Source organism: Neophocaena asiaeorientalis, unplaced genomic scaffold, assembly GCF_003031525.2.
Source record: "Neophocaena asiaeorientalis asiaeorientalis breed wild unplaced genomic scaffold, Neophocaena_asiaeorientalis_V1.1 scaffold40, whole genome shotgun sequence".
NCBI lineage: Eukaryota > Metazoa > Chordata > Mammalia > Artiodactyla > Phocoenidae > Neophocaena > Neophocaena asiaeorientalis.
The window spans coordinates 3,254,819-3,281,711 of record NW_020185335.1 but is presented as its reverse complement, the minus strand read 5'-3'; the positions used below and the strand labels follow the sequence as shown (position 1 = coordinate 3,281,711).

Genomic DNA, 26,893 nt, shown 5'->3' with positions numbered 1-26,893 from the left:
GCTTTCCTGCTCATATACCCCTACTTCTTGCTACACTAGTTCAGCACACTTGTGCTCAATTTTAACCAAACCTAAACGGAGACATTTTGGTAACTACTGCAGTTGTTTACTGTACTTGGCCATGAGCCTCTGCTTGTCTTAGAGGTACATGTGAACGGCTCAGCCTCCTGAGCGGTCTCACAGCTCCCTTGGTGCCCTCTTTTCTCAGTGTCGAGAAGCACTAACAACCCGCCAAAAGCTGATTGCCCAGGATTATAAAGTCAGTTATTCATTGGCCAAATCCTGTAAGAGTGACTTGAAGAAATACCGGTGCAACGTGGAAAACCTTCCTCGGTCCCGGGAAGCCAGGCTCTCCTACCTTCTGATGTGTCTGGAGTCAGCTGTGCATAGAGGTAAGAGTTAATTTCTTTTTATCCTTTTCGCTCCTTTTTGGATCGTCTCCTGCTATGTGGGCTCTTTTGAGTACACTTGTACCTTGTGACTCAGGAGCCTTTCTTTGTAAGCAAAACTCTAGGCTGAAGGCTTGGTATCCCTAAGTCTTATTGAAGCCCCTTCTTCTTAACTCAACAGCCCTAAATTTTGTTTTTCTTTACATCCCAGCCTTTTTTAAGTAAGGTATATTTCTCAAATCCAATTTAAAATTTTTAAAATGCATGTCACACAGCAATTTTAGGAGAGTCAGGGAAGCGTAATGATTTAGCATATGAGCTTTGGGTCAGAGAGACGTGACTTCAAATGATGGCTCTATCAGCATACTAACTGCCTGGGGACCATTATTTATGTTTCTTAATCTCTCCAAACCTCATTTTTCTTATCTATAAAACAAAAATATATTACCTGTGTTGAGGAGTTCTTGTGAGGATCGAATGAGGTTTTTTGGCATAGCACGTAACATACGGTAAGTGACAAGTACTGTTATTATTCTAACAGTGTTGATATAAAGAAATTAAGCAGTGAAAGAAGGAAGGATTACCTTATAAGGTCAGACTCAGGGTCTGTTCAGTCCAAAAGTCAATCCCTGATAAAGGAACTAAGAAGGATGTATAAAAGGTCAGAGTCATTCAGAAAGAACATTTCTTAACATGGACTATAGGATGTAAAAATGAAATTTCTAGCTGTCCAATGAATGATGCTAGGACAATTGACTAGTGATTAAAAAGTTAAGTGGAAAAAGATCAGTTGTTAAATAAAACTCAGAACTTTTTGTTGAATTTTTTTCTCATATCTGGGTAGTGAAAGACTCCTAAGCTTAAAAGCAATGGAATAGCAACCAGAGACCATGCATGTTTGGTATTCATGCAAACGAAGGACATTTTGGAGGAAATTGGAGAATTTTGATTATGGTCTGGGTGTTTGATGAAATTTTCTTGAAATGTAAAGGTGGAGATTGTTGACTACTAAAAGCATATTATAAAGCAGAATGCAAAACATCTAATTTTGGTATTTAAAAAATAGAGAGTTAATCTCCTTAAACTGCAAATTAACAGGAAACACAAAAAGACTCAGCAAATAAATGGTCAAAGGATATGAACAGGTAATTCATAGAAGTTATACAGATTTTTAATACTAAAAAGTCTGACCATGTGAGTGTTAGTAGGATGTGAAAGAACTGGAACTACAGTATTGATGGGAATTTTAAATTTCTACTTCGGAAAATAGTTGGCCAGTTTCTTAAGAAGTTCTGCATACATCTAACTTATGACCCAGCCGTGTAAGTCCTAGGTTACCCAAGATATATGAAAGAATATATCCATATAAACTCTTGTGTATGAATGCTCATAACAGCATATTTGTAATAGCCCCAAACTGGAAATAACCCAAATGTTCATCAGCAGTTTAAGGGATAGACGAATTGTAGTATAGCCACATAATGGAATCATATTATTTCAGTAAAAGCAGCGCACTGTTGATTTGTGGCTGAATCTCAAAAACTCTGAAAGAAGTCAGACAAAAAAAAAAAGAGTCCATAGCATATCATTCCATTTATATGAACTTTATCTATATGAACTTCTGAAAACTGCAAACTAGTAAAATAATGTGTAGTCACAGAAAGCAGATCATTGGTTGACTGGGCATGGGGTAGGTGGGTAGAGAGGAAAGGAAAGGAGGGATTCTAAACGAACATGTGGAAGCTTTTGGAGTTGATGGTTATATGTTCGATATCTTGATTGTGGTGATGGTTTCATTGATGCGTACATATGTCAGACTTATCCAATTGTATGTTTTAAAAGCGTAGTTTATTATATGTCAGTTATACCTCAGCAAAGCTGGGGTTTTTTTGTTAAATTTCATAAGTTTTCCCAGATGGCATTGACAGCTCAAAGAAGAGTTGGGGAGCTGTAGTGAGTATTTGAAGTGAAGATTTTTCCACACGCTTAAAGGGTGTAAGCCAGTAGGGATTTTCCTGGCTTTGATTTTTACCCCAGTAGTTATCTTATTGATAAGACTTCTGTTGGCAAAACATACGCATTACTAGTTCAGTAGTATAAAATTCTGTATAAGGCAGAACCCTGACAGGGTAAACCCTAGTCTTTGGAGTATTAAACTCATTTTAGGCTGATAAAGCTTTTGCTAAGTTCTCTGCTTTTCAGTCTAGATGCCTGTGCCCCGCAACGGGAGAGGCCACAACAGTGAGAGGCCCACGTACCACAAAATAAAAAAAAAAATAAAAAAAATAAAAATAAATAAAAATAAAAAAAATAAAAATAGTATGACTGGTGTATTCTAGGGAAAAACTTGTACTTTTAATATGTGGTAATATCTGATCCTGTAGCTCACCGTCCATAATGCTGTGACTTAAATCCTAACAGGGCGGCAAGTGAGCAGTGAGTGCCAGGGCGAGATGTTAGATTACCGCCGCATGCTGATGGAAGACTTTTCTTTGAGCCCTGAAATCATCCTGAGCTGTCGCGGGGAGATTGAACACCACTGTTCTGGATTGCATCGAAAAGGGCGAACCCTGCATTGTCTGATGAAAGTAGTTCGGGGGGAGAAAGGGAACCTTGGAATGAACTGCCAGCAAGCGGTAAGGACAGATTTTCCACTGCCGTTGTTAATGTTACAGTTTATCAGCCGAGGACCTCTTCCTGACACTGTCCCAGCTCATTTATCTGGATCATTTGTGACATCACAGTGAACCTTAGGTATTAAGAACTAGACACAAAATACTGTTTCTTCAGGCATATCAGAGTAAAAACGTGGAATTTGCTGCAGAGCAGAAGTTTGAGCTCATAATAAATAAAAAGAGCTATACAGTAAACTTAAAGAAATAGATTAAATGCATTGTTTACTGGAGTGTTTAAAGAAGAGATATCTGGCTAGATTGTGTTTACTAAGGCAAACCAGGTTCTGGTAAATCAGAAAAGGTCTTCCAGCAAAAGAGAATGTGCCTCTCCCACCACTTTTGATTGAGTTGAGGCTGAAAGAGAGCTGAAATGAATTGAAACTTTCTAAGATTCTCTTCGTGTTACTGATATGCAGCATGGCATGAATTCCTGGCCTGAAGGATCAAGAAAGCATGTCGTTTTCAAAATCCCACCATCTTTTCTTGTTCAACAAGGGCAGCTGTGCATGGGAGGGTCTGTCTTTCTCTACCGCCAAACTCTACAGTCAGTTCTGTAAAGATAGTTGGAAAAAATTAGTGTGCTTTGCTTGAGAAGATAAAGTTGTTCTTGATTCAAGGTTCATAAACAGTTGAGTAACTATAGATCAGGTACATAATATAATTTATTAATATAATTTTGTTAAATAATATATAGATACAGTGCATCTGTTTCATTACCATTATCCATGTTTATTGCTTTTTACCGAATAAGAGTCTTTGAGCAATTTACAATACGAAATGTAACAGTGGCACCCTGTACAATGAATTCTGTGGTTTCCTATACCTTCCTTTAGGAAGCACAGAAGATAGAGTTTAGCCTTATACTCTAAATTAGAAGGTTGAGATTCTCTCCTAAGTGAAACTTCAGAAAACTGCAATTCATTAGTCTCTTATTTTTGTTGTTGGCATTTTTTATTAAAAACAGAATATTAATTGAATTTGATTTTCCTACTAATCAGGTAAAATCATAATTTTACAGTCTGAAACACAAAATTTCCATAGAATTTTGACGTGGAGTAAAATTTCATCTTAGCTTCTATTACTCACCCTGACCCAGAGTGGACAGTAACTTACACATCCCATAGTGGGGAAAATAGATAAATGTCGCCTCTTATCCAGAATACCAAGCCTAGCTAGAAGGAAGGCTTCTGGATGTAGTTCCTCAGAAGCAGTCTTTGCTGGTGATTGTCCTCGGAAACTTCTGTGACAATGTGTGTGCCTGGGCCCCAGACCAAGAACAAATCAAGACATTTCATCCTTAATGCAGCATGCAAAGGGGAGGGTGGTGGTCAGGACTAAACTTATATTTTTACTGAGGCTACACTTTGTACTAAGGTGTACAGAAAAAAGAAATTAGTTTGATTTTATTTGGAAGCATCTAGTTTACCTCCAGGGCTTTTTGAAATTTAGCTTGTTGAGAGAGAAGTAAATAGCACCCACCTCATGCTTTGTGCCCAAAAGGAAAGTGCTTCCAAACCTAGAGGTTAGCCTCAAAAGGTAAAATACGTAGTTTTGTCCACATTAAGTTTGGCTAAGTGGGCAAGAAACACTTCATTTTGTTTTTTATGGACCTGTGGTCTTTAGCCTTTGCTCACAAAAATTGAAGATAGGTGATCCAAAGGGAGAAAGTTTTCCTTAGTCATCTACTTCATTATCCATCCTCAGTCACATGGAGGAATGTTTTGTAATAATTTGCTTTTCAAAGTTTCTTTCCTTGATACAGTAGACTTCCATATTGGTCTGTGGTTGACCATTAATTTTCCCTTGTTCTCTGCTTGGTGGTGCTTTGATTTAGTGATCTCTCAATAAATAGTAAAGCGAATAAATAGTGAAGCATAGGAATAATTATTATCTTAATGAGTATATACTCTTCCAGATACACTGTGATCATGAACTTAAATTCTTTTCAGTTATGGCTGAACAAATCTGGGCCCAGTCTCTCCTAGGCTGAGGAGACTGCCGTCTATTCTCTAGACGAATTTTTTGGAAGCATTTTCTCACGTTTTCCTAAGCAATCGGGGCAGGAATAGATGTATCATCATGTAATATTTCATGTACGTAGTGTTTATTTCCCACACCGCTGTCACTGGATTCCAGAGTAGCAGTGATCCCTTGAGCCTTTGACCTCCTAGAGTCTGTAGGGCATTCACTGTCTTCTTTTAGAACCTGCAGTCTGGTACATGCACGGAGAATTCTCAAAGTTTGCCTGTCAATCATGGATATTTAACTAAGTTCTTAGAGAAACTTCCAGACTCCCATGATGCTTATAATGTCCCTCAGAAAAAGAAGTAAATATTTTGGTCTTTGTCAGCAAATTAAAATTGGTAGTCATTTGACAGTAGTAGTAATCTTCCTACTAGCTAACCACTGCATTTTGAAACTTCTCCAAATTGCACCAAGAATTGGTATAAATAAGTTCCATCCCAGAATATTAGATATCTTTCATACTCTCTCATCTTGATTGTTGACTTCTTTTAGGAGAGACAAAATTGGGTTTTTCTTTTGATCTTTGTTCTCTGATCAAGTATGCGATGGGGTCACTGCTTTCATATGAGCCTCTATAGGATTGTAGGTCAAATGTATGAGGATCAGAGAAGGCTCCTACAGAGGCTAAATCAATGACACAAAAAGGGCTCCAATTCTTTAACTTGGAACAAAAGGAACCCCAACCAGAAGGACCGTAGTGTTCAGATTTGCTTTGTGTTATTTAAGATTCCCACCCCAAACACCATCTGCTACCCATCTGTAGTAAATGATCTTTTACATCTGTAAAATGCTTTGCAGCTTACACAACCTTCTATATATTATTCTTCCTTATAATTCTTTGCAGTTAAAGAAACTGGAACTTAGAGGTTAATCAACTTGCCTTTGTTCCCAAAGCTAGTATCTGGCAGAGACAGAACTATTAATAGAACTCAGGTTTTCTCATCCTTAATTTAGAGCTTTTTCATCTGTGCCCCGACTGCTTTCTCCTCAGACAGGAAAAAAGAATCTGAGGCACATCTTATCATGCTTTCACTTTATTCTATGACAGAGTGTGGACCAAGCAAAAGTAAATGTTAAAGAATATATCCTCATTTTCAACTGCATAATGACAAGTATTTTTCTGTATTACTTGTAATGAACAAGCTCTGGTTCATCTCTTGGTTATATAAAAAATAGTTGAGGAAAAATAGGAAATTATAAGTAATATTCTTGTTTTTTGTAATTGGTATTTCTTGCAACTGAAATCTCACATCTTTTTAATAAAGCAGAGTATACTTGTTTTATGCCATTGTCTTTGCAGCAAAATTCAAATTCTAGATTTTTAAGACCAAATTAGATCTCTAACTGGAAATGTCTTCTGTTTACTCTTCTCCACTCAACTCTGCCTTGGCACTGAGTGTCAGATTTAGTAATTTGATTAACAGATGTGAGGAAAGAGGCAGCTTTTATATTGTAAGGTCCTCTTGTTTTGCACACATCCAGGGATGGTTCAGACAGGTAGGCAAGCTATACCTACAATGAGTTAAACAGAAAAACTTGCAAAGTAGAAGAACTAGTTGGAAAGTATTTGACAAGAGCCGTTGAGCTTGGCCAGTGACAATTGTAGTACCTTGTTAAGAGTACATTGTGATATACCAGACTGAGAACTGATTGAAGACATGACGTTGCCCATCCTAGATGTATAAGTGACTTTCTTTCTTCCTTCTTAATTTTTCTTAATCCAGCTTCAAACACTGATTCAGGAGACTGACCCTGGTGCAGATTACCGCATTGATAGAGCTTTGAATGAAGCTTGTGAATCTGTAATACAGACAGCCTGCAAACACATAAGATCCGGAGACCCAATGTAGGTTATCTTATTTGTGGTATTGTATTGTATTTGGCAGTGCAGCATGGGGAATATATCCCCAAATGACTTTCAGATGGTTTAGCAACTTAACTGAAATTTTGTTAAGCAGGAACACATACCAGCTTTTGTTAAAACTAGTATTGAGGGGCTTCCCTGGTGGCGCAGTGGTTGAGAGTCTGCCTGCCAATGCAGGGGACACTTGTTCGTGCCCCGGTCCGGGAGGATCCCACATACCGCGGAGCGGCTGGGCCCGTGAGCCATGGCTGCTGGGCCTGCGCGTCCGGAGCCTGTGCTCCGCAGTGGGAGGGGCCTGCGTACCGCAAAAAAAAAAAAAAACTAGTATTGGGATTGAGACTTGGGCTCTGCCTCATCCATGATGTAGAGAACCTAGACCCAGCATTGTGATGATGTTTGTTGACAGTGACTGAGCATATACAGTCCTAGACATTAGGTCACTGAATAATCCTACTTAATGTTCAAATAAAAATCAGAGAGAAAAACTCACAGGATAAAATGAAACATGCTTTGGCTCTATACTTTTCATCCTATGTGTATATTGTCTCATATGCATTAGCAACTTGATAATTATTAGAGAGTAATTAATTATAATTGAAATAAAACACAAAATGTGGTTGGAGGGGGTAATCATGGACAAAATGAACTCTGAAGTTATATCCAAGATCTAGGAAAGCTGTAAAATGCTGTAATAAAGCATTTGAGTCTCATGTATTGGGTTTTTTCCATATGATGTGCAAACAGCTCTTAAAACCAGGTTGCAAGTAAGAACAGGTTTTCCATTCTGCAAAAATCTTTATAGCCTGCAGCCGGCCGTACCCAACTGTGTGAAACAAATGCAGTCCATGTTTCTCATCATTCTCCTGTGCATATACTCCAGATGTTGATGCTGTGGTAGGAGGTTAAAAAAAAGGTCTTCTTCCTTGAAGCTCTTTGTATGGTTGGTGGAGGTAGACAAAACACTCTTAAGACTGATTAAGACTATTTACCAATATGAAAATAGCTGTGTCAACTATTAAGGGGGCAGGGGAGAGGGAGGAAGGAGGGAACTGCTACAGATTAAAATAGATTTGAGATACTGTCAATTAAATGCAGGTTGTGGACCTTTTCTGGGTCCTGATTTGAACAAATGTGAAAAGCCATGAGATAATTGGAAAAATTTGAAAGCTGACAGGATATTTCATGATATTAAGGATTTTTAGATTTACTTCTTTGGTGGATAATGGTATTATGTTTTCATATTATAGAGAAACATGCTAAAGTATAATATTTACAAATGAAATGATAGGGTATCTGGGATTTATTTCAAAATATTAGCAGGGAGGGTATAGGGTTAAAACAAACTTGGCCATAGGTTGATAAAGCTATGGGAAGGGAAGATGGATATTATATGATTCTCTACTTTTGTATGGTTGGAAGTTTCTCATAATAAACAGTTAAATATAAAGCAGCTGCACACAGCTCTTGTGTAAGCTGAGTCCTAAGTGCCAAGTGGTTCTAAAGTTGATAGAAGGCATAAGCACTGTTAGGTTGAGTTAATTTGAGTGATTCTCAGGAAAGTAAGTCCCTGATTGCCCTAGGAAAATAGCTAAATGGCTTTTTCTACAGACAAAGCAATACTGGTGTGAGAGTTCTGAATCCATTGTCAGAACTTTCTCTAGTTACAATTTCACCCCTGTTTTATGCCCAGGATCCTCTCGTGCCTGATGGAACATTTATACACAGAAAAAATGGTGGAAGATTGTGAACACCGTCTCTTAGAGCTGCAATATTTCATCTCCCGTGATTGGAAGTGAGTATTTTGTTTTGTTTGGTTTGGGGGTTGTTTTGGCCATGCGGCATGTGAGATCCTAGTTCCCTGACCAGGGATCGAACCTGTGCCCCCTGCATTGGAAGCGCAGAGTCTTAAGCACTGGAAGTGAGTATTTTGAAGCCATAGAAGGTAAGCCTCAGCCTGTTCTCCTGTGTAGTCACTATCCCTTGTATTTTTAAAAAATAATCAGTAGTAATTTGTTTTTGTTAACTTGTGGGATAGCTGACACTTTAATCTCCAGAAAAATCTCTTTCTTGCTTTCAGAACAGTATGTAAAAGCAGAGACAGCCCCTGCAGGTCTATTCCCAAGTGTCCCCATTAAACTACTACATTGAAAGTCAGGGTCCAGTGTTTCTGATACCACAAACATCTATCTAGAAAGAACTTGGGCAGCGGTGGGACAGCAGAAGCATCTTCAGATATGTCTCTTATAGTGATTTTTATTTTTATTGATTTGTCCTGGGTATGGGAGTTTGCTTTATTTCTTTTACTATTCAAAGTTATTGAATTTATTCTGTCTTAAGAAGCTCTTCTCGGTAAATGACAACTTGATTCTCTTCTCATCCTGTTAGCCAGAAAAAAGGGAGGAGGTAGATGAAATAGAAGTATATCTCTTATAGTCAGAATAACTGTTTATGGGCTGCAATCCCTCCCTCTTTCCATGTCTTATTTTCTCTTCCCACCTCCAGACCAGGCTGTTCCTCCTGCCTCCCAAGTTCAGCTGCTTCCTGATTGTTTTAAGCCACTGTACTTTGGTCATTAATTATTTTTCTGGTGATTAATATATGTTTTACCCCCATACTTTACTGGAAAAAGATTACTTGAAGACTCAGTGTGTCTATTTCTGTTTCCTCAAGTTAACTCTTGAAAGGACTTCAGAAACTTGGGTGGGAATTTCCCTGTGCTTACTCTAGCTATCTAAACCGAAATAACAGAGTGTTTACTGAGTTTATGACCTTAAAAAAGTATGTTTTTTCCTCTTCTGTAATTCCTTCATCCATGATCAAAGGATGCTTTCCAGTCTTTAAAGCTACTTAAATATTAGCCTTTTTCCTCCCATTAAGTAGCCCTCCCCCAAGGTTGATAGTATAATATAGACAGAATGAAGTATCCATTGGTCTGATTTGGAGAGGCAGCAGGCTCATCACCTAATCCACTGTCTCCAGAGTCAAAGTTAAATGTCAAGTTTTTTTAATTGATAAGCATGTTCAGGTAAACTAAAAATATAACTGCCTTATCTTGCCTGGGAAAAAGAACTGGAACACTATTACTAGAAAAGAACTTGAGGAGGAGACTGTTTATGTTGTCCTTTCCTGATCTTAATGAACCTAGTATATCAGATAAGATTGACTTTTACTCACAGAAAAAGTACTGAGTAAAAGTTGTGAATTGCCTGGTGATTGCTACAACCCTTGTCTCATTTCAGCTAGGGCATGTTAATGCTGAGTCTATTGTAATGTTGTGTGCCTTACATTGCGAAGATACCATCTTTTTTTTTTTTTTTGCGGTATGCGGGCCTCTCACTGTTGTGGCCTCTCCCGTTGCGGAGCACAGGCTCCGGACGCGCAGGCTCAGCGGCCATGGCTCACGGCCCCAGCCGCTCCGCGGCATGTGGGATCTTCCCGGACCGGGGCACGAATCCGTGTCCCCTGAGTCGGCAGGCGGACTCTCGACCACTGCGCCACCAGGGAAGCCCACGAAGATACCATCTTTGAGGCAGAACTTAAATCTTCCATATTAAGGATTAACAAACTTCTACAGATTAACCACTGTGTGTTCATGAGGAACACAATTCAGGAATGTACTTGCGCTCACCTGCCGTCTCCATTACCCTAGAAGTGATTGTCAATGGGTACACAAACAAGCACCTTGCAGAAACCCTTAGCATGTCTCGGGAGGAAAGGTATAGTAAGAGTGGTTATCTCTTAACTCTTAACCTTATAGGCTGGACCCTGTCTTATACCGCAAATGCCAGGGAGATGCATCTCGTCTTTGCCACACCCACGGTTGGAATGAAACCAGTGAACTTATGCCTCCTGGAGCTGTGTTCTCATGCTTATACCGACATGCCTACCGCACTGAGGAACAGGGCAGGAGGGTATGTGCTCAATATTGACTTCATTTCTTCCTGTCGTCATTTAATTCATTTGCTGTGAATTGCTGTGAGTCCTATCATCCTAGAAAACCTTTGTTAGTATATCTGGCGAGGAGGGGTTGCTGCACTACTAGAAGCTTCTCAGTGAGTGTACATAGAATTGTTCTGCCAGCTTCCTTCCGTCTGATTTTATGTTTTTAACAAAATGAGGGGACGTTTCCAGTTTTTCTTAAAATTACCAAAATCTAAATCACAAGTAGACAAATGCCGCTACCCTAACTGTAGTTAGCATTAAAGATCCATTAGAAGCTCTTAGCCAAGGTGTAAATGGTTTTTAGGCTTCTGCCCTTGGCAGCAGAGCCCATAGTGCGTGTATTGGTGAGGCCCCTCAGACAGCACACTCGTTAGAGCTACACCCTCCACGCCCCACTCTCTTGGTATTTGTCTGCCCTGAGTACTGCCTCTTGTTGGGATGTTCGTGTCTGCTTGGCTCTCAGGTGACATTTGTTGCCTTCTGGTCCCGTACTGACATGCTACTTGCTCTCCAGGGTGGCCTTTTTAAGCCTTCTGAGATACTCTATTGCATTTCAGCCCTGCATTTGTTACAGAAAATATAGATGGTATTATTTCACAGGCATGTTTGCAAATACCCCTTCTGAGCTTAATGCAAAAGTCTGACTGTTTAGGATTCAGAATGAGGAGACTCAGACAGAAAGAAATGTCATACTTTAGGTACTGCAGTATTAACCCAGTTTTTATATTGCTACATAAGAAAATATGGAAATTTGTTGTTACTTTTTTCTTCGTATAATGAGCCTGTCATTGATCACAGGAGCTCCTAAATCCTAGCGTCTTGGTAGTCACTATAGTAGGAGGTTCCTTGTCTTTGTAAGTAAAGAAAGAGTTGGAATCTGGTATGCTGTCCTTTTAAAAAATAGGCTTCTTTGAAAAATCGAGGTTAAAGTTACATAACATAAAGTTAATCATTTTAGAAGGAAAAATTCAGTGGCATTTAGTACATTCACAAAGTTGTGCAACCACCACCTCTGTCTACTTCCAAAATATTTCCACGTCTCCGAAAGGAAACTCCTATGCCAATTAAGCAGTTACTCTCTATCCCCACCGTACCTCCCTCCAGATGTGTTGGCTCTTTTAGGAGAAGAGGCTGACTGTACCTGTCAATGACAGCTTTCTCACAACTCTCCCCAAAATATTAGTTTTAATATGTTTGACCCTCTGCTTAATTCTCATTAACTTATCTAGAAGAGTCGGGTTCTGACCTGAAGTAACTCTCACCTGCTTGTTCCGAGTTTAGGTAAATTTGAACTCAGTTCTCCTCACCCAAGTGTTTATTCTCTCTTGAATCAGACCCAGTATTCCACTCTACATTCATAGAGTAGTGGCAAATTAATTTTCCTGAACAAAAAACTCTCTACCTCATCTGAACAAATTCAGTTCATTTTTTAATTGAAGTATAGTTGACTTACAATATTACGTTAGTTTCAGGTGTACAGCATAGTGATTCAGTCCTAATTCACTTTTATCAGGATACTCTGAGAAAAGAATATTGTTTCATACAGTATATTAGAAAATGCCTAATGTATTTATAATCGCATTCCTAGAGATAAAGGTGTTTAGAAGCCTCATAGAACATTTAATTTTTATTCTGGAAGAGATTCGAGGTTTAAAGTTTGGTTCAAATAACTGTAAACTTATTTGTTATTTTCCTGACAATGGATTTGTTCTATCTGGTGTCTTTTGGTCTTGGTACCTTTGAAGTATTTTGCTTATTATTTCTCATGTAGCTCTCACGGGAATGCCGAGCTGAAGTCCAGAGGATCCTACACCAGCGTGCCATGGACGTTAAGCTGGATCCTGCCCTTCAGGATAAGTGCCTGATTGATCTGGGGAAATGGTGCAGTGAAAAAACGGAGACTGGACAGGTAGGTGACAAAGCTACCTATTTATGGTGTAGTAATAATAATAATGTTCATGATTAACATTTTATGTCGACTACAAACACCGTAAAATCCATCTCCATCAGCTTCACAGGTGTGTGATTTGTTATATTAGTCACTGTTCTTCCTATAAGAAATCCTGAGGAAAATGTTCTCTTTGGTCTCTATAACTGTACTTTTCCTAAGCAGTTAGTTTGTTTGAATGTTATGGTTATTATGGTTTGTAATTGATTGTTTTCCCTCTTTGTGCTGCCTCTTAAAAAGCCTCGAGCCAAAGATATGGCGTGCCTCTAGCAGGTGTATTAGATTTTGTGGTAGGCGTTTTGTGTACTAACTACTGGCTTCATTCCACTTTCCTTAACATATTTTCTTTTTCTTTTCTCTTTTTTACTCATTTTTAATTGATTTTATCTTGCCCTTCTTTTTTTTTCTTTTCTCATTTTTGTAAGCTACATTAGGTCCTTTTGAGGGAAGGCAGAGTATAAATATATACATCGATACGCAAATACTGATATGCAAGAATAGTATGCTTGCCCTACGACAGTCCTAGAAGAGATGTAGAAATTGAATTATCTTTTCCATTTAGTAATTGATACACTTGAGGCTCAGAGAAATGAAGGGTATTGACTTAACTTACCTAGAGCTCAGGTCTAATCCTAGCCAGGCATTTGTTCCATTTTATTATAACCTCTCCGTACAGGAAAGTGTAGAAAAGGAGCAGCCCCAAGAATTAATGTGCATGCTATAAATGGTTTCTTAGGATTTTGTGCCTAGTTAAAAAAAAAAAAAAAGATATGTTGTTTCATTCTAGCAAATTAGGGTGGGAAGGTATCTTGTCTTGTAGATCAAGGCAGAGGAACCATGCAGTGAGGAATAGCTACTTATTTAAAGCCCCATTAATAGGCATGAACGGTTCCATTTGTACCACTCCAAAACACCCTCTGGGATTAAACTAATGAAAGTCACATGTGCAGGAACTGGACATTTTTTAAAAGCAACATGATGCCTACTTAGATCTGTTGGGCCCGGGAATATCATTTTCAGCAGTCTGTTTCCTGGGCCTGCTACAGTTCTGTCGAGTTTATTGTTAGGAAATGGCATATAGTTTAGCTTGCTGTTGCCTCTGTCTAATGAAACAAGGGATATAGTCATATGGAATCCCATGAAACAGTTTCCTTTCATATGCCCTGTAAAGTAACAGTGAGAAAGCTGCACTACATTACAGCCCATCCCTGTGAAGCTAAACTTAGGAAAGGAGTCCATGAGTGGAATTTTTCCCTTAGCTATTTATCTCCTCCCAAAAGTTGTATGCATTTTCCTTTAGGGTCCCCCCACTCCAACTCCCTCTCTGGCTCTTGTATAATTCCCACAATCCTTCTCCTCGCTTCCCATTCTAATTCTGAAACAGAGATTCTTGCAGAATAGTCAGTAAGTTAAACTTGATCCTTTAACAGAGCCCTTTGCTGAGAAATAGCTGTTCATGTTCTTTGGGAAAGTAAGCTAATGTAAAACTTAAAACCTCTCAGTCTCTAAAAGGAATAGCAATAGACTGATGTTACAAGGTAACTCCAGCTCAGTTTCCAAAGCCCAGGTAAGATAGCTTTTAGATACTCAAACCCTAGTGTGCTCACTTGTTTTGCAGTTACCCTCAGAGGATCCTTTTATGTGGGTTAGGGTTAGAATCCCAGATTTGATTTGCAGGAGCTATCAGCTCTCTACTGTGTTTCAGACCCTGAAACTGGGTCCCAACTTACTTGCCCACGAAGAGTCGTAGAATGTGCCGTGTCTTTCACTGTGAATATTTTGTCCAATGATAATTATCAAAATGCAGATTAGCAGGGTGTTTGACAGAATGGAGTAAAGGCCTGACAAGATTTTTAGACTCTAAGGACACCTGAACATTGATTCTTGTTGGACTTATCAGTTTGGCCTTCTGGAGGATTTGCATGGCTGTTGTACCCCCTTGACCCTCTTAACCACCCTGATACATCAAATAATTATCTTTTCAAAAATCCCAGTTTGGGGACTCAAATAAAGCTCTAGCATTCTGTTCAGTGAAGTTGTTTAAAAGAAAAGAAAAGGAAGACCACTGAAAAGGAAGTGGACACTGGTGTCTCATCTACCCTTGACTATTTATATAACTGACAGATGCTAAGAGAGTGCCTTTTCATTTGCAGGAGCTTGAATGCCTCCAGGATCATCTTGATGACTTGGCTGTAGAGTGCAGAGATATAGTCGGCAACCTCACCGAGTTAGAATCCGAGGTAAGCAGTTTGCAGCTCATGGAAGGAGAGTGCCCTGTCAGCAGCCTTTCTTTTCTTCTTAGTTCTTTTGTTTCGAGACTCTTGAGAGTTCAGATTCCCTGTAGAATAAAAGAAACCTTGTCAGATTCTTTGTTTGCTTTTTAAAGATGAATATCATCATGCTTCTTGAACCCCTTTCCTCATTTCTGTAGCTAAACACTGCATTTAGCCCTTTGGTTTTCTTCATAAATTAGAATTATCACAGTGACAAGACCAATCTTTTTTCCCCCTTTAAGAAAAGATAACAGCTATACTTCAAATCCCTTAATCACATTCAAGAATAGTCCAAGCATTCCTATTCTGTCATCCTTAGCTCTTTCAATTAGGTCATTTGGTAATGTCTTTTTGTTTTGTTTTTTTAACTTATTTATTTATTTATTTTTGGCTGCATTGGGTCTTCTTTGCTGTGTGTGGGCTTTCTCTAGTTGAGGCAAGCAGGGGCTACTCTTGGTTGTGTTGCGCAGGCTTCACATTGTGGTGGCTTCTCTTGTTGTGGAGCATGGGCTTTAGGCGTGCGGGCTCAGTAGTTGTGGCTCATGGGCTTAGTTGCTCCGCGGCATGTGGGATCTTCCCCGACCATGGATCGAACCCGTGTTCCCCCCCATTGGCAGGCGGATTCTTAACCACTGTGCCACCAGGGAAGTCCCCATTTGGTAATGTTTGTGTGTCCACTGAAATAAAATAAAAGCCTGGGATTTGCAGTTAAACATGGAAGGTTGAATATTATTCCATGTTTATCCCTGTTCCATCCTAAAACTCACTAAAGTACAAAAAATGAGATTAAAAAGAAACCTCATAAGCATAGGCATACTATTTGAAATACAGAGAGTATTGGGGGGGTGGCAGTTAAAATGTGAAAATTGTCTTGTAGGGCCAGAAATCAGGGAAACGGAATAGCTATTTTTTTTTTTATGTAAGCCTTTTAGAACTATTGAAGTTGTCAAAATTGGCAATACATAAAATTACATTTCTTAGGGTCTTTATTTTCTTCCTGTTTTTCAAAAATGCCTTGCCTTCTTTTATCTTGTGTCATCTCCTGTCTCATTCTCATTGTCCTTGTGGGCTGATGAGGATGTTCAACTCTCCCCCGTATCGGCAGGTGGACTCTCAACCACTGCGCCACCAGGGAAGCCCCTGGGGTGTGTAACTCTTTAAAGGAAGATGTTATTTCAGCAGCTAATGCTGCACAGCAGTTACTCTGCTTGAAGGCAGTTAGCGTGTGTTCCCGAGAGGTAGTCGTTTGTCATCTGGTTCGAGGACAGAATGATAGATGTCAGTTACTCCTGTTTTCATTTTGAACTGCTTAGCTTTGGAGAAAAATTCCAAAGGCTTTACATACTCTAATTTTATTTTTTATTTTATTTTATTTTTTATTGGGGTAGAGTTGTTTATACTCTAATATTATTTTTAAATATTTTTTTCTCCCCACAGTTCTTACTTCTGTCTTCTCTCTTGCTCAAGCACGAGGGGAATCTGCCTCTAGAAAACTTGCCTTTCAAAGTATAATGAAGGAGCGTTAGAGGAGTAGCGTAGAACTGCTGTTCTGTCTGTGCTGGGGCTATCTAACCGAAATACTGGAATAGTTTCCAAATGTACATATTGGACTATTTACGCATCAGATGATACTGATTCAGAGAAAGAAACTGCTCCTCCCCCACCCCTGGCTCTTTCTAAAGCAGAATTACTGATATTTTAGCTGGAGAGGGTGTGGAGACAAGGGAACCTTTTTGCACTGTTGGTGGGAATGTAAATTGATACAGCCACTATGGAGGTTCCTTAAAAAACTAAAAATAGAACTACCATACGACCCAGCAATCCCGCTACTGGGCATATACCCTGAGAAAACCATAATTCAAAAAGAGTCATGTACCAAAATGTTCATTGCAGCTCTATTTACAATAGCCAGGACATGGAAGCAACCTAAGTGTCCATCAACAGATGAATGGATAAAGAAGATGTGGCACATATATACAATGGAATATTACTCAGCCATAAAAAGAAATGAAATTGAGTTATTTGTAATGAGGTGGATGGACCTAGAGTCTGTCCTACAGAGTGAAGTAAGTCAGAAAGAGAAAAACAAATACCGTATGCTAACACATATATATAGAATCTAAGGAAAAAACAAAAAAGGTCATGAAGAACCAAGGGGCAAGACGGGAATAAAGACACAGACCTACTAGAGAATGGACTTGAGGATGTGGGGAGGGGGATCGGTAAGCTGTGATAAAGTGAGAGAGTGGCATGGACATATATACACTACCAAATGTAAAATAGATAGCTAGTGGGAAGCAGCTGCATAGCACAGGGAGATCAGCTCAGTGCTTTGTGACCACCTAGAGGGGTGGGATAGGGAGGGTGGGAGGGAGGGAGACGCAAGAGGGAAGAGATATGGGAACATATGTATATGTATAACTGATAAACTTTGTTATGAAGCAGAAACTAACACACCATTGTAAAGCAATTATACTCCAGTAAAGATGTTAAAAAAAAAGAATTACTGATATTTTAATCTTCTGCAGGATATTCAAATAGAAGCCTTGCTGATGAGAGCCTGCGAGCCCATAATTCAGAACTTTTGCCACGTAAGTGATGTCTAGAGGAACAAGGGTTAGAAACTGAACCAGTTTCACTGGGGCTCTGGCCCCCACGTGTATTGAACTCATCTCTGTCTTCAGCTCACATTGCTCCTAAGTGATAACCAACTTTCACCCGTTAAAGTTGAAAATGTAAACATCAAGAGGGGCCACCGTCCTGGAAAACTATTTGCTTACCCCTCGTAGGTAACCAGGTCGTTGGTTAACAGCACTTGCTGAGATGCCCTTTGCAAGGAAAGAGGGGAGGGGGAAGCCCCATTTGTAGGGCTGAATTGCTTCTGATACATACAGCCGGGATTTGTTAACAATAATGTGGCTTCCCCTTCCAGCTCTCTCCTTGTACCTGATGTTGAGGGAATTCCGTTACTTTATTACTTTCAGTCACTTACTGAACTACCTAAATTGTGGGAGTGAAGCACACCCAGTAACCCTAAGGATCTGACAATCAGCAGACAATGTTAGATGTTATCCCTAAAGCCAGCTGCCGGCATCATATAAGGAAAAGTGTTAAGAGACCTGCATAGTACATGTTCTTGTTGGAGCTTCACGCAGGGAGGGCAACTTGCTGCGTAAATTTTATTCCCCTGAGTGTTGATCCTTTGTAATGTCTCAGACTTATTTTGACATAATTTGTGATGTGTCTTATTTGTAAAGGCTCTAGAATCAATCTCGTTTGCAGTTTTTGTATGGGCTGGGGTGCAGGCTTTGTTCATTAATAGTTACAAATGAAGGGTAAATGTGCACTACCTTCCCCAGGATGTAGCAGATAACCAGATAGACTCTGGAGACTTGATGGAGTGTCTCATACAGAACAAACACCAGAAAGATATGAATGAGAAGTGCGCCATTGGAGTCACCCACTTCCAGCTGGTCAGTAACACCTGGCACATCCTTCTTGTCTTGACTGCTTGGATGGTTACTGAATCCCTTCCTCTTTCAGAACATCAGAGCACCTCTTCTGTGAAAAATCATTTTTTCCAAATATCTGTTCAGTGCAGCAGCCCAAATGTGTATCAGTACACTAGAATCTAAGCTTTTTTTTTCTTTTAAATCATACTACCCAGGTCTGGCATTTGAATAAGAAGGTTAAACCATAGTCTTCGTAGTTACCACATGTCTAAAGGAAGTATTTCTGATAAAGCAAGCACTTCCTTCCTAGAAGGGTGAAATCCAGTCATCTATGTAAAATTGACCTCTTCTTGGGGCACCTAGCCTCCCTGACTGCCATCCCCAAATGGTACTGAGGGCCTCTGGACTGTGGGCACTGGAAGACAGGGGAGAACAGACAAACCCTGCCCTTGTTGACTTGTTTACATTCTTGTGAAAGAAAGATGCAAAAGTACATTTACAAATAAATATATAGTTTCAGGTGAGCCTGTGAGGAAAAATAAAGCAGTGTAAGGCCTGCAGGGTGATGGAGAAAAGGGACTTGAGAAGGAGGTATTTGAATAGAAGCGTCAAGAAAAGTGAGGGAGCAAACCATGGGAAGATCTGGGGGAAGAGTCACAGCCTGTGTGTGACTGGAAGCTGGTGTGCGCGGAGCAAAAGATGCCGTGGGCAGCTTAGCAGGTCATGAAGTCTGAAGAGACAGAGTTGTGCAGGCCTGAAAAGCTAGCCGCTGCAAACGGTATATGAATACACTTACACCCAGCGCTGCTGCTGAGACCTCGTCACAGAGCTTCTGATTTTCTTTTCCATCATCTTTTTTAGGTGCAGATGAAGGATTTTCGGTTCTCTTACAAGTTTAAAATGGCCTGCAAGGAGGACGTGTTGAAACTTTGTCCCAACATAAAGAAGAAGTATGTAGCTTTTAATTGATTCGTTCTGCTTCCCTAAAGTCCCTCTTAGCTACTGAATGAGTATCCAAGATATCAGGTGGCCTGCTGCCCTCTGACAGGATTAGCCCTGCAGGCCTCCTACACCCTCCTTTGGTAGTATGGCCAAACACTTGGATTGTCTAGACATATCCTCTTTATAGCAGCCTGGAGCCACACCTGGTGGTGGTAGTTCTGATATGGAGAGCCTGTGTCCTAAAGGAGCATTTTTAATTTTTCTAGGTTCAGGCTATCTAACTGATGAAGTACATACAGATTGTGTACTTAGAGGAGCACGTTGCAGTGTGAATAAGATGTTAACCCATTTTCTCCGAACGTCATTCCATTGTGTCGTCTCTTCAGGGAAGCGGCAGAGGCTTTCACTGAGTTAGAGATGTAGTAAAGAAACAAAAACTGTATTCATTTAAGAATTAGGCGTTAATAAGGAGAGTGATGAGCTTTTATAGCATGGCTGCCCAGATTCTTCCATGCTGCTCTTTGCAAAGGTGCATTTCTAGAACACAGTTCCCCTCATAGAAACCAAGTTCCCGTGTTTGCTTAGATTTCTGTACTTTTCAGGAATGATTTTCTCAGTATATCAAAGACACTGTCCAGAGATAAGAGTAGAGTAGCATTCCTCTCTGGTCACATGTTTTCATCAAAACAAGTGTTAAACTGTCCTTGCACACATGTTCCCTCTCTGGCCTCCCCACCAGCCAGGAATGTTGTCAGCATTTGAGCTGTGGCCCAACTTTTATGACATATACAGACAAATTGCTGCTTTTAGCTCTCTGAAAACACAGTGAGACTTACAGGAAAGGCATTCAAAAACGCGGTAAAGGGGTTCCTGGGTTCTGGGGGGATGGTGTGGCCCCTGCCCCAGCCCAGTTCTCGGCCATCTGCCTTTGTGTGGCTCCAGCCAGTCTCAGACCTCTTCTTTCCTTGGCAGGGTGGACGTGGTGATCTGCCTAAGCACCACCGTGCGCAACGACACTCTCCAGGAAGCCAAGGAACAGAGGGTGTCCTTGAAGTGCCGCAAGCAGCTGCGGGTGGAGGAGCTGGAGATGGTAACGCTGCAGAGCACAACCTCTGGTCCAGAAACCACAGGGCAGGGCTTAGAGAGTTAGGTGAAGGGTGAGGGCAAACTGAAAGATTTCAGCCACAAGCATGATGGTTAAGACTTGGAGCTGCGTGCTAAAATTTTACCATAGGACAGCTTCTTGTTTCCCATTTTTTCAATGTTAAAGTATTTTTTACCACACATAACTGGAAGTCTAGCTGTAAGACAGGCTGTAAGCATGTGATGTAGTCATTGCATCAATAATGTCCTCAAGGATCGAGGGTCTCTCCCTCTCCAGTCTGCTGCCTTGGACACCAGCTTCATTGTTAAGGCTGATTTCCCTCATGGCCGCACAATGGCTGCCTGCAGCACCTGGGCCACCTGTTGCAATATTCATCTCCAGCGGGAAAATAGAAACAAGAGAAAACTGCCCCCAGCCCGAAATAAAGGTCCTTCTCCTCAATTTGATTGTGTCAGTTTGAGATCTGTGCGCCATCCCCCATCAGGGGATGCACTCACTGATGAGCTTACTGATAATCAAGGGGAGGTGGATGCTGGGAAGCCACCCACAGTGTGCACTATGAGAGGACACTACTTTTCACTTTACTTTTGAGGATAAGCCTAAGCCACATAAGGCAGCTAAAAATATATTTTAATATGTTTTGTACACCAGAAACTAGTAATGGACACCAGGTATTATTAATATCCCCAAAGTTGCAGTACGAGATTTTCACATACAGAGGTAGTGATTCTGTGGTAATTATGTTTAAGTGGAACTGGCCTAAACATACTTCTATAATAGGAACTTTGGGTCCTCAGATTTGAACCTGGCTCTTTCAGTAAAATAATAATAATAATAAAAGTAGAGTCCAACATCTGTATAATGGTTTTAGCTTTCAAAGTGGTTTCCACATCATACTATCTTATTTCATCACACAGCAGTCCTGTGAAGGGGTCAGAGTAGATGGTAGCATTTCATTTTGCAAACAAAGGCCAAGGCCTTGTAGCTAGGTAGTGGCAGAACTGAAACTCAATCCTACTTCTCCGTTTACTGCAGTGACCACACTGCTGCCACTTAGCTGTGTAGAACTTATGGCCACCAGACAAGATCCAATCAACAAATAAATATGTAGAACATTTGATCTCTCCAGCTTAGAGTAAGCTCACTTTTCCATGCCGGTTCCCCCTCATACAGACAGAGGACATCCGTCTGGAACCAGATCTGTATGAAGCCTGCAAGAGTGACATCAAGAACCACTGTTCCACTGTGCAATATGGCAATGCTCAGGTAACTTTTTGTTTTTATTTTTTAATTGTAAAGGTAACATGAAGGTACCTTTTTAATAATTAATTCTGTGCTGGTGAGATAGGCCCCATCACATCCTGTCCAGCCTGATCATCCCTTCTTAAGCTACGCCAGGCTGCTTTTCCCAAACAGACTGCTTTTGCTCACCTTCATTCCTCTTTGTCACCTATTCATTCTCTTCCCTCTTTCAAGTTACCTTTTCCTCCCCCACCTTGTCTGCCTAGTAAACTCCTAATTATCCTTCAAATGCCTCCTCCTCTCTATAGCTTTCCCAACACTCTGCACCTCCAAAATTAATTATTCCCTCATATGATCCCATTGCACAGAAGTTCTTAACTGGAGGTCACATAAGAACCATCATGAGAGGTTTTCTTTCCCTAATTCACAGAACAGGGCCCTACCCAGAATCATCAGGAATGAAATGCAATCAAGTGGTTTTTTGTTTTTGTTTTTAATGTTCTTACATTGACTCATCTACCTCTTCTAGTTCAGGGCATTGCCAGGTACTTTAGCCTTTGAGATAATGGCTTCATTGTCTTCTAGTATCTGCTGTTGGTGATGCAAAGTCTGATGTCAGTCTGATTCTCATTTCTGTGTAGTTAATCTACTTCTGAGTTTTCTCTTTATCTTTAATGATCTGTAATTTCACTGTGATATAATTAGATATGGTTTTTGTTTTCATTATCCTGGTTAGCTCATTCAGTCTCAGAATTCATGTCTTACTTCAGTTCTAGGAAATTCTCAAACCTTTCAAATACTGCCTTCCTTTTCCTTCCTTCTGGAACTCCTGTTAGACATTTGGAGCATCTGAATCTGTCCTCCATGTCTCTCAATTTTTCTTTTATGCTTTTCATTTCTTCATCTCTCTGTACTACACTGAGGTAATTTTTCAGTTCTGTTTCCCAGCTTCATAATTTTTCCTTTAGCACGTTCCATCCTGCTCTTTAGAGAGACTACCAGTTGGGTTTTATTTTTCATTTCTTTTTTTTTCTCATATAGTGTATGTATTTTATTAGAGAGCATTCGCAATTCCTTCCACGCATCCCTTGTGACATTGCTATTATTCATTTTTTATGCATATGCTATGATCACCCAGTACATTGTTATTAGGCAGTTATCAGGTCAATTAAGAATAAGAAAAATAAATCTTTTTTTTCACTTTTTTCCTTCTCTAACGCTCTTCCTTGCTTTATGTAGATCCAAGGTTTTGACCTATATATTTTCCCGTCTGCCCAAAGAACTTTTTTAACATTTTTTTTACAAAGTGCATGTATGGGCAATGAATTCCCTGTTTTTGTTTGTGTGAGAAAGTCTATCTTCTCTTCATTTTTTTTTTTTTTTTGCTGTACACGGGCCTCTCACTGTTGTGGCCTGTCCCGTTGTGGAGCACAGGCTCCAGACGCGCAGGCTCGGCGACCATGGCTCACAGGCCTAGCCGCTCTGCGGCATGTGGGATCTTCCTGGACCAGGGCATGAACCCGTGTCCCCTGCATCGGCAGGCAGACTCTCAACCACTGCGCCACCAGGGAAGCCCCTCTTCTCTTCATTTCTGAACAGTTTTGCTGGATATAGAATTCTAGGTTGCTGGATATAGAATTCTGGGTTGCTGGATTTTTTTTTTTCTTTCAATACTTTAAATATTTCGCTTCACACTGTTTTCTGCATAGTTTCTGATGAGAGGTCCACTGTAATTCTTGCATCTGTATATGAGTTTCATAGAGCTGCCAAATTACCACAAACTGGGTGCCTTAAAACAAATTTATTATTTCACAGTTCTGGAGGCCTGAAGTCTGAAATCAAGGTGTTGGCAAGACTGCTTTCTTTCCTAAGGCTCTAGGGCGGAATGCTTCCTTCCTTTTTCCATCTTCTGGTGGTTCCAGTCCTTGACTTGGGGATGCATGATTCCAGTCTCTGCCTCCATCTTGTCATGACCTTCTCCTCTGTGTCTCTCCTCTGTGTATTATGTATATTTTCTTATTCTTATAAACTTATAAAGACATTTACATTAGATTTAGGGCCCATCCAGATAACTCAGGATGATCTCATTTTGAGATTCCTCACTTAATTACTTGCAAAGAATTTTTGTCCCAAATATTCACATTCACAACTACAGGTTTAGGACTTATACATATCTTTTGGGGAACCAAAATTCAGTCTACTAAAATCTCTTTCTCTATAGATAAGGTGTTTTTCCCCTCATATTATCATTTATTTAGGTTTTCTTATTGGTTTATATCTGCAATGATTTTTAGTTTCTGGTGTACAGTTTTTCTACATCTTTTGTCAGATTTATCCCTATGTACTTTATGTTTTCTGATGCTATTTTATCTTGTAGTTGATTTCTAATCTCACAGTGTTGTGGTCGGAAAAGATGCTTGATATGATTTCAGTTTTCTTAAATTTACTGAGGCTTGCTTTATGGCCCAGTATGTGGTCTATCCTGAAGAATGTTCCATGTGCACTTGAAAAGAATGTGCATTCTGCTCCTTTTGTATGGAATGCTCTATAAATAAAAGTTAAGTCCATCTCGTCTGATGTGTCATTTAAGGCCTATGTTTCCTTATTGATTTTCTGTCTGTCCATTGACGTTAAGTGCAGTGTTAAAGTCCCCCACTATTATTGTGTTACTAATGATTTGTTCTTTTAAGGCTGTTAGCATTTGCCTTATAGATTGAGGTACTCCTATGTTGGGTGCATATATATTTACAATTGTTATATCTTCTTGTAGTGACTCCTTGATCATCACGTAGTGTCCTTCTTTGTCTCTTGTAATAGTCTTTAAAGTCTATTTTGTCTCATATGAGTATTGCTACTCCAGCTTTCTTTTGATTTCCATTTGCATGGAGTACCATTTTCCATACCCTCACTTTCAGTCTGTTTGTGTCCCTAGATCTGAAGTGGGTCTCTTATAGATGGCATATATATGGGTCTTGTTTTTGTATCCATTCAGCCAGTCTATGTCTTTTGGTTGGAGCATTTAATCCATTTACATTTAAGGTAATTACCTATATGTATGTTCTTATTGCCATTTTGTTAATTGTTTTGGATTAGTTTTTGTAGGTCTTTTTGCTTCCCTTTCTCTTTTGTTCTCTTCTCGTGATTTGATGACTGTCTTTAGTGTTGTGTTTGGATTCCTTTTTCTTCTTTGTGTGTATATCTATTGTAGATTTTTGGTTAGTGGTTATCATGAGGTTTTGATATAGCAGTCTGTATATATACACAAGATTGTTTTAAGTTGCTGGTCTCTTTTTTTTTTTTGTGGTACGCGGGCCTCTCACTATTGTGGCCTCTCCCAATGCGGAGCACAGGCTCCGGGGGCCCAGCCGCTCCGCGGCATGTGGGATCTTCCCGGAGCGGGGCACAAACCCGTGTCCCCTGCATCGGCAGGCGGACTCTCAACCACTGTGCCACCAGGGAAGCCCTAAGTTGCTGGTCTCTTAATTTCCAATGCATTTCCAATATCCTGCATTTGTACTCTCCTCTTCTCATGACTGCTGGTTTTGATACCATATTTGTGGATGATTTCCTACCTTTACTCTATGTTTGCCTTTCCTGGTGAGCTTTCCCATTCATATTTTCCTTGTTTCTAGTTGTGGCCTTTTCTTTTCTGTCTAGAGAAGTTCCTTTAGCATTTGTTGTAAAACTGGTTTGGTGGTGAATTCTCTTAACTTTTGCTTATCCGGAAAGCTTTTGATTTCTCCATCAAATCTGAACGAGAGCCTTGTTGGGTAGAGTATTCTTGGTTGTGTGTTTTTCCTTTTCATCACTTTAAATATATCATGCCAGTCTCTTCTGGCCTGCAGAGTTTCTGCTGAAAAATCAGCTGATAACCTTATGGGAATTCCCTTGTATGTTATTTGTTGCTTTTAATATTTCCTGCTTGTCTTTAATTTTTGTCAGTTTGATTAATATGTGTCTCAGTGTGTTCCTCCTTGGGTTTATCCTGCCTGGAATTCTCTGCATTTCTTGGACTTGGGTGACTGTTTCCTTTCCCATGTTAGGGAAGTTTTCAGCTATCATCTCTTCAAATATTTTCTCAGGCCCTTTCTCTCTTCTTCTTCTGGGACCCCTATAATGCAAATGTTGTTACATTTAACATTGTCCCAGAGGTCTCTTAAACTCTCCTCACTTCTTTTCATTCTTTTTTATTTTTTTAATTCTGTTCTGCAGCAGTGATTTCCACCATTCTGTCTTCTAGCTCACTTATCTGTTCTTCTGCCTCGTTTATTCTGCTATTGATTCCTTCTGGTGTATTTTCATTCCAGTTATTATATTGTTCGTCTCTGCTTGTTTCTTCTTTATATCTTCTAGCTCTTTGTTAAACATTTCTTGTATCTCCTCAGTCTGTAACTCCATTGTTTTTCCAAGATCTTGGATCATCTTTGCTATCATTACTCTGAATGTTCTTTTCAGGTAGATTGCCTAGCTCCACGTTACTTAGTTGTTCTTCTGGGGTCTTATCTTTTTTCCTTCGTCTGGAACATATTCCTCTGCCATCTCATTTTGTCAGACTTTCTGTGTTTGTGGTCCCACTGGCTTCAGGATTGTAGTTCCTCTTGCTTCTGGCTTCTGCCTCCTGGTGGGTGAGGCTGGTCTAAGAGGCTTGTGCAGGTTTCCTGGTGAGCAGGGCCGTGTCAGTGGGGTGTGTTTAGAGGTGGCTGTGGGCTCAGGAAGACTTTAAGCAGCCTGTCTGTTGATGGGTGGGGCTGCGTTCCTGCCCCATTGGTTGTTTGGCCTGAGGTGTCCCAGCACTGGAGCCTAAGGGCTGTTGGGTGGGGGCCATGTCTTGGTGTCAAAATGGTGGCCTCCGGGACAGCTCACGCCAATGAGTACTCCTCAGTACCTCTGCCACCAATGTCCTTGTCCCTGCAGTGAGCCACAGCTACCCCCTGCCTCTCTAGGAGACCCTCCAAGTCCAGCAATGAAGTCACTGCTTTTCCCCCTGGGTCCTAGTACACACAAGACCTTGTGTGAGCCCTCCAAGAGTGGAGTTT

At 40.2% G+C, this 26,893-nt stretch overlaps 1 protein-coding gene across 1 annotated transcript in view; it reads left to right on the top strand.

Annotated features, from left to right (window-relative positions):
* Nucleotides 1–26,893, top strand: part of GLG1 (golgi glycoprotein 1) — a 150,461-nt gene that overhangs the window by 109,270 nt on the left and 14,298 nt on the right. The window contains exons 7-18 of the mRNA XM_024735478.1: nucleotides 209–392; nucleotides 2,811–3,025; nucleotides 6,814–6,935; nucleotides 8,644–8,745; nucleotides 10,711–10,864; nucleotides 12,667–12,804; nucleotides 14,997–15,083; nucleotides 17,645–17,707; nucleotides 18,476–18,589; nucleotides 19,430–19,518; nucleotides 20,483–20,600; nucleotides 21,789–21,881. Coding sequence (XP_024591246.1) covers nucleotides 209–392; nucleotides 2,811–3,025; nucleotides 6,814–6,935; nucleotides 8,644–8,745; nucleotides 10,711–10,864; nucleotides 12,667–12,804; nucleotides 14,997–15,083; nucleotides 17,645–17,707; nucleotides 18,476–18,589; nucleotides 19,430–19,518; nucleotides 20,483–20,600; nucleotides 21,789–21,881 — 1,479 coding nt within the window. The remainder of the gene's footprint in view (nucleotides 1–208; nucleotides 393–2,810; nucleotides 3,026–6,813; nucleotides 6,936–8,643; nucleotides 8,746–10,710; nucleotides 10,865–12,666; nucleotides 12,805–14,996; nucleotides 15,084–17,644; nucleotides 17,708–18,475; nucleotides 18,590–19,429; nucleotides 19,519–20,482; nucleotides 20,601–21,788; nucleotides 21,882–26,893) is intronic.